Genomic DNA, 12,364 nt, shown 5'->3' with positions numbered 1-12,364 from the left:
AGTTTTCATGTATTTTGTAGACATATTTCTCTGGAGGGCCTTTATTGCCTGTAGGGGTAGCTTTCTCCTTTTAAAGTTTTTTCTTGTCATATATTTATGTGGGATTTTCCCTCAATCCACACAAAAGTTCCTCATTTTTCATATGAAATTGCTTTCCTTGAACTTTTACAAGGAAGCCTGAATTTTATGGCTCTAGAGCTCTCTCTTCCGTTATTTCTGTGAAATCTGCTTACTTTGTTCCCCTCCCCTATTTTATCTGGATTTCTCTTTTGTCCCTGTGCTGTTCAATTTAGATTCTATCCCTAGTAGTTTTGTCTTAGTATGGGGTTTGGGCCTGAAACGGGGCTTTGGCTGATTCGTTTTGAGAATTTTCGCAAGGCTAGTAGTTCCCACAGAACACTTAGCCTCACCTGAGAACTAGAGGGTGCAAACTCCTCTCAATGTCAGGTGCTTTCGTCAGTGCCCCCCCTCACTCCCCGCCTGAGTACCTGTGCGGGTTCTTACTTTCCTTAGATGCCAGTGCCTCTCCTCTGCTTTCGTCCTCACACATGTACCACAGTCTCGTAGGTGTCAGCGGTTTGACCCCACTCGGGATTTGGAGCTCTGGAGATTCCTTGTTACTTAGTTTTGTTTTAGATGCTATCCACGAGTCTTTGAATGTTTTACCCTGGTTTCTCTGTTTGTTTGTTTATTTATTTTTGGCTGCGTTTGGTCTTTGCTGCTGCGCGTGGGCTTTCTCTAGTTGCTGCGAGCAGGGGCTACTCTTCGTTGCAGTGTGCGGGCTTCTCATTGCGGTGGCTTCTCTTGTTGTGGAGCATGGACTCTAGGCACATGGGCTTCAGTAGTTGTGGCATGTGGGCTCAGTAGTTGTGGCGCACGGGCTTAGTTGCTCCACGGCATGTGGGATCTTCCCGGATCAGGGATCGAACCCGTGTCCCCTCCATTGGCAGGCGGATTCTCAACCACTGCGCCACCAGGGAAGCCCCGGTTTCTCTGTTTTTAATGGTCAATTCAGGAAGATTTTAAAAACTGTATTGTCACTTGCCATCATCCTCCGCATTAGTTATTTCGATATAAAGTTGTGCTCTTCTGCTAAGAGTGAGGGGTTCTAAGTAAGAAATTTAAGGGGGAGAAGTGAAGGTTTAGAAGTCACTGATGGAAAGAGGGAAGGGAGTTCTCCAGGAACAGATGAGAATAAGGTGAGGGCACAGGTGAGTGTGGGCGGCATGTATTAGCAGTGGTGCCAGCCTATGTGAATGTGGGTTTTCCCCCCTTGTAGGTGTCACCCCGAATGAAGCCTCAGAGGAGGCTGATGGTTGGATTAGGACTATAATTAGGCCGTTGGTCCAACTGAAGGACCAGAACGTTAGGGGGGTGAGGTAACTTTGGGAAAGGAATTTCGTTCCTGGCTAAGAATGGAAATGAAACCAAAGTGAGGTTACTAAATTGGGAGACAATGGAAAGGATCTAAGGACTGAATGTCTGAAATGAAACTAAAGAGCAAATACAGTGGGAGGAGTCGTGAATGTATTGGATGGAGACTTTCGTCAGAGCACAGAGTTTAAGATTTCTTAGGTAGAACAGGTTTTTTTTAAAAAAGGTCTAGTGTCAGGTGCAGTTTAATATGTTTGATCCCTAGTAAGTTAGTAAATGCTCTCAAATTTCCAGTTTCTCAACAAATGGTAAATCAGTAAGCATTATTCCAAAATCCTATGTTGTCACAGTAGCTGAAGAGCCATCAGTAAAACCACAGGTTTAAGAAACTTTGGTGCTATTAATTAAAAAAACACATGAATAGCCTGAGTCATATGTCTATGGCTATCTATGTAGAGTACAGAGCTTTTCTAATGTCTCATTATGGCAAAAAAGCAAAATTAATTTTGATATGAGATAGCATTATTTCTAAACATTGTGTAGAGTTACTTTGCTTATATCTTAAATTTCCTTGGGAAAGTGTTGGAAATAATTACAAATTTCTATTTTAGCATTTTAATAAGTGCAAAGTATTTTAACAAGCCTTTGCAAACAGAATGTCCTTTTAAAAAGAAATGTGACAATCCACAAGTAACATTATACTTAAAATGTTACTGAAAAAGTTATTTGTGGTGGGAAGTCTCAAATTACTTCACATATTTAAAGGAAACATCAGTAAGCTGTCAGTTGTGTAGTTTACCATGGTTTAATAAAGAAATTTCTTTAATAAGATTGTTTTAAATGGAGTTTGTAGCAAAGAAAGGAGTAATTGCCTATCACACTGTAAAAAATCAGTTTCACATCTTTGGAATGTTTTTTTTACACTTAATTTCCACATTGTTTGAACTGAACATATATCCACAGAAACAAAAAAGCAAAAGATCATCAAAGAGCTCTTTGTTTCTGAGACATGCTCAAGATTTTATAGCTGGAATTGGATGAAACTTTGTCTCACTATTAACACAAATGTTAATCTAAACAGATATTAGATAGAAAATTTTTATGTTTTAATATATTTTAATGAGAATATTGGAATTAATGTGAAAGTTTTGAATTTTAAATATTGATGGGACAAATGATGGATGTCTTTGTTCTCTGCTGCAGCTGACTTGTTGAGAAGATTGTCATGTTGTTCAAGATTAATAAAATACAAAATGCCCAAGAGTCTTTTCCAGAAATTGTCAGGTCACACTTTTGCAACTATCATTAGATGTGTGGGTTGGGTATTTTAGTTGTGTAGAATGGTTATTACTGTGTGATTATTTCCATTTTTTCAGTGTTTTTACATTGCAGTGTAAGAGATGCTAAAGTCTTTTTGGAACTTAGAAAATTGCGGTGAAACATATTTTGCTGTATTCAGGAAAAGTATTTTGTTCATATCAAAGAATACTGATCTCATGTCTTCTGCTACCATATAAAAATGTATCAATTTTTCTTAAGAAATATTTTGACAATTTTAAACTAGAATTTGCTTCAGAATATTTCACAATATTACCTGTACTTTCTGATGTGCCTCTTTCGAAGATGAAAGAATGTATTGACCCCAGAATCCCATGTAACTATTTGAGCTTGTGTCGTAATTTAGTAAAGAAAAAAAGTTTTCTAGATTTGGGAGGTGGGGGGCAATTTGTGGCCAAATAAGCTTGGAAAACCCTATCTTGTGTATTCACTTTAGTAAAATTGTAATGACTGTTACTGTGTTCTTTTTTTTTTTTTTTTTTATTGGAGTATGGCTGATTAACAATGTTGTGATAGTTTCAGGTGCACAGCAAAGTGACTCGGCCATACATACACACGTATCTATTCTCCCCCAGTGTTACTGTGTTCTTGACACAGAAGTTCTGTCATAAAGAAACCTGTTTAACTTTGTTAAACCCAGCATTTCCCAAATTTATTTAATCTCAAACCCTTGTACACGATTGTTTATAGCTGCATTATTAATGGTTAAAATGAGGAAGGAACCCAAATGCCGATCAATTGGTGAATGGTTAAACAAAATGTATCCATTTATATATATATATATATCCCTTCAATGGAATATTATTTGGCCATAAAAAGGAATGTAGTACTAGTACCTACTACAACGTGGGTGAATCTTGAGAACACGATGGTAAGTGAAAGAAGCCAGAAATAAAAGAACACATATTGTGTGATTCAATTTATATGAAACGTCCATAATAGGCAAATCCATAGAAACAGAAAGTAGATTTGTGGTTGCCATGTGCTGGGGGTGGGGGAAATAGAGAGTGATTGCTAATGGATACAGGTTTCTCTTTTTTTGGAACAGAGAAAAGTTTATTGCAGGGCCATGCAAGGAGACGGGTGGCTTGTGCCACTAAAACCCTGAACTCCCAGGTTTCTTTCTGAGATGATAAAAATGTTCTGCAATTAAATAGTGGTGATGGTTGCTCAACTCTGTGAATATTCTAAAAACCACTGAATTATATACTTTAAAAGGGTGCATTTTATCATATGTGAATTATATGTTAATAAAGCTGTTATTTAAATAAAACCTATAAAAAGAAGATATAATAGCAACAACTAAGGAGAAATAAGGGCTTAAAATAGGGCAGTAGTAATAGAGAGGTACCAGAGAATGTAGGGAGTGAACTGAAGAGCTTCAAGGACCGATTTTTACCACCAGGGATGCAAAGTCGACAGGGCTGATGGATCCGGTGGTGCCTAGGTTTGCGCTAGCAGTGGCTAGCTTCTCCAAGAATGACGGAAATCTATACACACGGTAAATAAAAACGCTTTAACAAAAACTATTGTTTCTTTAGTCATCTGTAGATAACAGGGATGGCTAAAGCAGTGCACAAAATTGTGGCCTTGCCTTTATATTTTTCATAACTCAAAACATTTTTCATGCTGCCAATAGAATCTGGCTGTCACTACTCATCAGGGTGAGGTGCCCTGTGGGGGAAGGTAAGAGGACATGACCCCTGCCTGCAGAGAATGTAGTCTTATTGACCTAGTTTGATCCACTCAAAGGCTGTACTCACCTTTCATGAGGAAAGACACCCAGGTGACTTGCCAAGTGTTACATAGAGGGCAGCAGAGCACATGGATTATAAATTTGGGAAGATAAAGACAGATTTTTGGATTGTCTAATTTTTGCCATCATGTGGAAAAGCCAGACTTCTTGGAGTTGGGTCCTCATTCTAGTCAGCTCTTTGACCTTCTACCTCCTTGGGTGGCAAGGTCATGGTATGCCCTTTGGGACTGAGGATGGTGCAGCCAGTGTTAATGCTGTTCTCCCCTTTCCTTTACTCTCCCTGACCAGGTTTGGGGTCAGCAAGGAGGTAAGGAACTCCTTAAGACTTCACAGCAGAGTGAAGGCTCACAGGAGGAGTTTCAAATGAGGCAGAAATGATATCTTAGTCAGAGGCCTCTTTCTTTCCCCTAAAGCCAAGTTTCCTGTGTAAAGCCAAGCCTTCAATGGAGGAAGCCAGTGTGTTATTGAGACTCTAACCAGGTATTTCAAAAATTGCTTCTAAAGAGGACTGTATCTAACACAGAGCTGAATGTCTCTTATAGTCACAGAATTCTCTGTTTTCTTAATACAGGTGTCTGAGGTAGCTTGGGGAGGAGGAAGGAGCCTTAGTCTTGGAGCCATAAGAGCTACACAGTTCCAGGCAGCCTTGAAGAGACCGTATGATGTAGCGCAGCCTCTCTGGAGGCCCACTGAGCAGGGTTTTGGATACTGATGTGCTTTAGACGGACTCTGCTTCACATCTGGAACCTGTGGTCTCACCTGTGCAGCAGGGATAACCATCCTCTGCAGGATTGTGATGAGCATCAAATGCGATAGTGCATGGAGAACACCTGGGGCACAACTATTACTGCACAAATCACTTAACTTTCTTGATATTGTTTCCTCTTAAAGAGTGAAGATGATGCCCTATGCCTTTTAGGGTAGCTGAGAGGATAAAATGGAATAATGTATGCAATTATGTTATATATTATTGAGGTTTAATTAGAAAAGAACTTCACAAGGATCCTGGTAACCTATTGCAGAGTTTTGCACTAATACATGTATCCTTTTGTTGAACTAGAATTTTTTCTTCTTTATTGTTGTCTTTTTCATCTTTCTTGACCTTCCAAGAACACAGGGAAGTGGTGGTGTTCATTTGTTTCATGCAAATCTTCACGCACTGAAAGATATAATCCATTCACCCCTAGCCTTTAGGTTTTAAAAAAAAGTCTTGATTATTACTGGAAATCTATTTTCTAATTCAAAATTCTTTGTTACATTATTCTGAACCCTTTTAACTTCTCCATTGATTATGGTGTCCAAGATAGGAATTGATCTTTGAGAATTTCTCAGACTAAAATATAGGAGAAAGATTACTTTCTGTCCTTCATTCCCCATTAAAATATATATATATATATCTATATCTTTATTATAAAAGTAATGTCATCACTTTATATACATTTTGGAGAAGAGAGAAAGAAAATTGCCCACAATTCCATCAGTTCAATTAATAGTAGTTTTATGACTGTACATCTGGTCATTTTAATATACACATTTTACATATCTTTGTGTGTGTATATATATAGCTTATATATCATTATATACATATCCTACATAACCACAATCATATACAAATATGAATCTTCCTTTCTCCCCCCCTCTTCTAATGTTTTCTATATTGCTGCATGTCTTTAGTACCTGTCTAGTAGAATTATGAGGATTCAGTGCTTTAAGTGCTTAGCATGGTGTCTGGTAATAGTTAGTGTCAAGCGGGAGCTAGTTGTTATATGACTTTTTCCATAGTTTGCATTATTTCCTGATGGACGCCCAGAAGTGGATTTACTGGGTCAGGTACTCTTTAGGCTCTTGATACATGCCTGCCACATGGCTTTCTGAGACCCATTTCAGTTTACAGAGCCCTTGGCGCTACACAGGAGTTTCACTGCTCTTCATCAGCGCCCCTCACCCCTCCCTTTATTTTTAGGTTTGGGAAGCTCATTTAGTTAGGTAAAGATGTTACCTAATTATTTAACTTTCATTATTTAATAATTATCAATGTTGAACTTTTTGTTGTATGTTTCCTCTTTGAAGGGTCTGTTCATGACCTATTTAACAGTTGGAATCCCTTAACAGTTTCTAATTGAATTACATGGCCTCTTTAATGAAGATATTAATCTTTTGTCATATGGACTGCAAATATTTTTCCTGTTTTCTTCTTATTTTAGCATTGAGTTGTTTTTTTTTAAGTTCTCACACACACACACACACACACACATAGTGTGATCCATCTCCTGTTTGTGGCTGTCACAATGAATTTCCTCACCATCCATGCCAGGTCTGATGGTAGTGCCTTGAGTCCAACATGAGAGACTCTCCCCATGGTTACATGGGTGCCTAATAATAGCAAACACACATGCCTTCTATGGTAAGTACACAGACTCTTCATAGACCCAGAGAACATATTTCCTTTGATTTAGGCAAATAGAGTAGAGAAAGAAGGAGGTAACAAAACTATTGCTTGGTTTTTTTGTTGTTGTTTTTTTTTCCTAATGAATTTATTTATTTATTTATTTTTGGCTGCGTTGGGTCTTCGTTGCCGCACGCGGGCTTTTCTCTAGTTGCATCGAGCAGGGGCTACTCTTCATTGCGGTGCACGGGCCTCTCATTGTGGTGGCTTCTCTTTGTTGTGGAACACGGGCTCTAGGTGCGCGGGCTTCAGTAGTTGTGGCACGTGGGCTCAGTAGTTGTGGCACACGGGCTTAGTTGCTCCACGGCATGTGGGATCTTCCTGCACCAGGGCTCGAACCCGTGTCCCCTGCATTGGCAGGTGGATTCTTAACCACTGTGCCACCAGGAAGTCCAATTGCTTGGTTTTTATAATTTTAGCTTATAATTTAGCTTATAATTTTAGCTCTTCATTATTGGAATCTTCTAGACATTCTCCATCCTTTCCTCTAGGACTGGTGTTGTGAAGGTACCAGTGCAGATATTTTTGGCAAGTGTGTGGTCCACTCATCATAAGGCCTCAGCCGAGTTCTCTGAGAACTCCCAGTCCCACCCACCCCAACCTACCTTCTTCCGATTTTTTTCTTGCAAGGAGGTACTAGGTCTTGGTGAGATTTGGGGATTAAGGGTGTGGGGCTCTTCCCTTGGGTAAAATGCTGGTAAATCTACCTTCTCCTACTAATCCGTTAAATCTAAAGTCTTTCCATGGAAGAGAGGGAGCAATCCCGTCTGGTGTTCTATGCTTTTGCCCTGGGCTTTGCGTGGGTATCCTTAGGAGAGCAAAGCCGATCTATACGACAGGTTAGAGAACAGCCTCAGGCAGGACTGAAGAAGGCAGGGAGGCCCCCCGACTGGATTTTAGAATGGCAGTCACAACTTGTTCTTCCTGAAGGAAGGGTGTTGCGTCTCTTCTCAGGCTGATGGCGTGGAGTTGCCATGTGGATTTGTCACAGTTCTCCAGGACAGCCTCTGGCACAGGAAGCAGACCAGGGGGAAGCTAACTTTTTGAAGTTTTCAGTTGCACAAGTGTAATAAGAGCACTTAAACTGAAGGGAGATCCTCAGAGTCGATGCCAGAGTGTTTGCAAGTCCCTTTCAGCTTTGACCTTTAATTGCCCTTTATTCTTGCCTTTCAGCCCTGTACATTCATTCCCTCGCTGAGGAGTCCTATCCTTTATGATCACCAAGATGTGCATTCAAGTCTGTAACAGAGCCCAGACAGCTGATGGGAGAGGTGGCACAGGCCTGCACTGGGGTTTCTCATCTCGGTGGCAAGGACAGTGGCACACAGAGGCATTACATTGGCTTCCGAGTCTAGATCTATAAATATATTTATTATAACAAGAACTTAACAATAAACATATACTATGTACAACACCGTTACAGAGAACCCTGTTTTATGTCATTCACAGAAATAGCCAGTTTTGCTCCAGTGTGATAACTGAGGAGAGAACAGGATTTCAGTGTCGTCTGTGTTGAGTCTCGCTGACCACTAGCACCTCCTTTGGAGGTAGACGCCCACCAACGCTGACATGGCCCTGCCCCAGGCAGTTAGACACTTGTGCTCCAGTCCTTGGGTTCACACTTGCACCCTGTTTGACATAAATACTTTAAATGACATACAACGTATGTAGTTTTGTGCTTATTACTTTTTAAAAGAATAAATAATAATATTAAAAACTGCATAACGAAGCTCGGTGTCTTGTCCAAGTGGGAGCCACACTTGTAGTGCTAGAAGTTGATGCCCGACATTGGGACTTTGTGTCATTAAATACTGAAAGATGGAGAGCGTGTCCTGTCCTTTTCTCCTTATAAGTGGTTTTTATGATGAAATGACGGCAAGTCGACTTACCAGGTATAAAAATGGTAAATGTGTATTTGGTACCAACTTCAGCGAAACAGCACAGCAGTGGCGGCTGCCTCCTTCGTGCCCTGGAATGGAAACTGGTCACCACGTGAGGTTTGAGGGTCTGAGGACTAGAGGGAAGGCTTTCCTCTGTGAGCCACGGGGTGGCCTCCCTTCTGGCCCCCCTGCTGGGGTTAAGATGCTACTAGAAGAGCGATTCTCCTCTTGCCCCTCAGGCCTTGGCTGTCACGGCTCGTCTGAGAAGGCTGTCCCCATCCTGAGAGCTCTTTGTGGCAGGTGCCTTAATATATAGCTATAAATATCAAAAATAGTCTCCTGTGCTTTGTAGACATGTATTCTCCCTCCTTCCCTTCCAACCTGGCCTGGGTCCTCAGCTTTACCTCATGGAGGGAGCTGAACTGGTATCACGAGCCAGAACTGGTTTCCTTCAGGAGCAGAGTTGTCTCTCTGTGACAGTGCTTCCACGAGGCACGGCTTTTACGGGGCTGTCTGGGAGTTACTTTTTTCTAAAAATAAAACGGGGGCATTCACCCCCCACCCAGGAGAGATCCTCTATTCTGAACATAGAAAAATTAGAGCAAATGCCCCACTCTGGCACTACCTACAAAGAGCTTTGGGAATTCCCGCGTTATCCCTCTCGTGGCCGCCTCCTTCTCTCGGTACTTAAAAATAGCCTTTTGTTTATCAAGAAAATGCCTTGGAAATCTAAATAATTCATATGGGATAAGAGAAAGCTAGCACAATCACCTTGTCCTTCTCCAGCAAAAGCATGGTAGGAAACCCTGTGAAGGGACAGACGGTTCTCCCTAGCTGTCCCCACGGCTGCCGCCGCTCCAGTCACATCTGGCTCCGCAAAGAGCCTGGACTTATCTTCGACCCAGTGGGGGACCAGCAGCCCCCTAGGCCTCGGGCCCCATACATAGTATTGTCCCTTGTTTTCCCTCGGCCACTGAAAGCGTAGATTGGTTAAAAACAAAAGTAGGAATCAAAGTGATAAGGACACTTTGATCTTATTCCAAGAGAGCCTGACGCCTAATATTGTCATAGGATAACTGATCTACGGTTGGCTGGGGATCAAGCTTGCCCTGCAGGAAGGAAAAAACGGCTTCTCTCTCCCAGTTGAAAAATATGTGAAACTATTGCACCGGACAGAGTGAGCGCCTCCGTTCAGAGCAAGTGCCTCTGCAGGAGCCCCGAGGCCCAGCTCGCACGCTCGGTCGCGGTTCCTGCTGCCCGGAGGCTACTCCCTCATTTTCCCCAAAGGCGAGGATGATTTCCTACATTCAATGTAGACGGTATTCAAAATGTGTAGCGTAGTGAGTTCCTTGATTGTGTTGGTCGGCCTCTTATTGGTGTTGCTGAAAGTTGATCTTTGTGAGTAGCATTTGCCTCACCAGACGTGTCTGTCCACAGTCTCGGCGTGGGCTTTCCGCTGATGTCAGCCGCTTTGAATATATTTCTTTATCACGACGCAGCCGTGTCTGAACACGGGGCAGGGCATGTGGGGGAGGAGGGCCCACGTGTTGGTTGCAGGCTCATAGGCTTCCATGTTGCCCAGGGCAGGCCCCTCACTGCTAACAATGCCTCCAGTTGCATAAATCTTGCCATCGAGTACCACAGCACTGTCAGAGAAAGCGAGGAGAGACTTAGACACTGGATTTCCACCTGGGACCTGGAGATAGATTCCCGGCACCCTGTCCTGTCGCAGGCTGCCTCTCCCCTTTTGCAAGCGTCATGTGGGGTCTTGCTGCTCTTCTTTGCCCTCTGACCTCAGCGGGGGTAAGAAAAACACCTTTCCTCCAGGACCAATCAGGACGCCATGCTATACTACCCTCCAAGCTGTGGCCGACACTGATGCATACTGGGTGTCCCAGGACCTGCCCGTCTGACTCAGGTCGGCTGGGAGATGAGCAGCCTCTGTGTACAGGTGCTCGGCTCAGTTCACTGGGTCTCTATGAAGCATCTTTTTGGTGTTGCTGGGACAGAGCCTTCCTACCACTCGAATCCAGTTGGGAACATGACGCGCCGGAATGATAGCAGACAGGATAATAAGGAGCTAAGTTGTAACTGAGCATCAGCCACTCGACTGGGAATTTCACCCTTGCTTGCCCAGGTGCTCAGAGTCAGAACTTCCTGCTGTGATTCCTTCACACGTACGTGTGACCTGAAACTGCCGCCCGCCCGTGGCTGCAAGGGCCCGGTGTGCTCTCTGCAGCGTCACGACGGTGGACCGGGCACCTTCCCTGTGCCACACTCACGGGCTTGGTCAAGCTGTCTCGGGCAGCTCTCTGCTCCTCTGCGCTTACTATCTCACTGCATCCCAGCTACCCCTTCACACGGATGCCAAATCTACGCTTCCAGCCCCGAGTTCTCTCTCATTTCCGCTAATGGCCATTTCTTCTTGGCTGTCCCCTGAAATTGAACAGAAACCCTTCCAAAGTCTCCACCCATTTCTGAAAATCTGAGCCTGGACAGAACATGTGTATCTAGACGTCCTCCCAGACACTGAAGCCCCCAGCTGTCTCTCTCGCAGCTCCATGCCGTCTGGGCCCCTCACACTTCTCCCCTTGCGACATATCCTTTCCCTGCTTCTCGTGCAAGACCCAGCTTAAATCTCCCCTCAGGCATCGTCTCTCCGTGCCCACACTCCGGCTGTCTTTATCACTGGACAGTATTCTCAGAGTTGCCCTGCACACGGCCACCATGCAGGATATGTGACGTGAAAGCAGGGCTCGAGAACTGTAGCATCTTCATACTAATGGGAACTTAGCACTCATCTAGTCCAAGGGCGTGTTTCATAGGTAGAACTTCCCCAGAGAGGGGAAGTTATTTGCCCAAGGTCACGTAAGAGGTCAGTGGTAGACTGTGGCTTTCCTAGCTGTGCCACACAAACAGGAGGCACTCAATAAATGCTTCATGCTCTTGCCACACCGAGGATTCAGGGATCACCTCTGCACAGGTACAAGATGTCTTCAGGAAGGCTCTGTTATGGAAATGCTGCAAATGGGGTCTCTGCGGTTCCCAGTTTTTCCCTAGCTCCTCTTAGTCCAGGAAAGGGTGGGGCTAGAAGAGCAGGGTGTGTGTCTCACTGCCCAGGGTGGTTAATTTTTCTGGGCCAGAGCGCCCAGGGAAGCAGGCCACACTCCGACCTCTACCTCTCTTTTCCTGCGGGGGCTGGTCTGGGTGTGTTTCTGCCCAGTCAGTGCGGGACTCCAGGGCAGCTGTGCCTTGTGCCTCACTGGGTCCAGCTCCAAAGAGCCATCAGGATCATGCGTGCCATCAGGGCACTCCCCCAAAAGCCACCTGTCCCATGTAGGGTATCACACAGCTCTGGCCTCTCTGCTGCCTCTCGTCTGTGGCCGGGCAGGCAGTCCTGGGGGGAAGCTGACCTCATAGCACCACCCTCACCTCTCACTGAAAGAAGGTGTGGCCTTAAGGACCTGGGGCCGGTGTCTGTAGGAAGCCCTTCCTGTGCAGCTTGGAGGCGGGGTCAGCTGGAGCCACAGGGTCAGGCTTCTGGGGTGCTTCACGCTCTGCTCTGCACGA

The 12,364-nt window shown here is 44.0% G+C and overlaps 1 protein-coding gene across 1 annotated transcript in view; it reads right to left on the bottom strand.

Moving 5' to 3' along the window:
• Positions 1–8,336: 8,336 nt before the first annotated feature.
• Positions 8,337–12,364, bottom strand: part of KLHL29 (kelch like family member 29) — a 310,919-nt gene continuing 306,891 nt past the window's right edge. Inside the window, exon 14 of the mRNA XM_068564309.1 lies at positions 8,337–10,440. Within this exon, the coding sequence (XP_068420410.1) occupies positions 10,257–10,440 (184 nt within the window). The 3' untranslated portion in view covers positions 8,337–10,256. The remainder of the gene's footprint in view (positions 10,441–12,364) is intronic.

Source organism: Eschrichtius robustus, chromosome 15, assembly GCF_028021215.1.
Source record: "Eschrichtius robustus isolate mEscRob2 chromosome 15, mEscRob2.pri, whole genome shotgun sequence".
NCBI classification, from domain to species: Eukaryota; Metazoa; Chordata; class Mammalia; order Artiodactyla; family Eschrichtiidae; genus Eschrichtius; species Eschrichtius robustus.
Note: the sequence above shows the minus strand (reverse complement) of the source record. Positions and strands in the feature narration are given on the sequence as shown.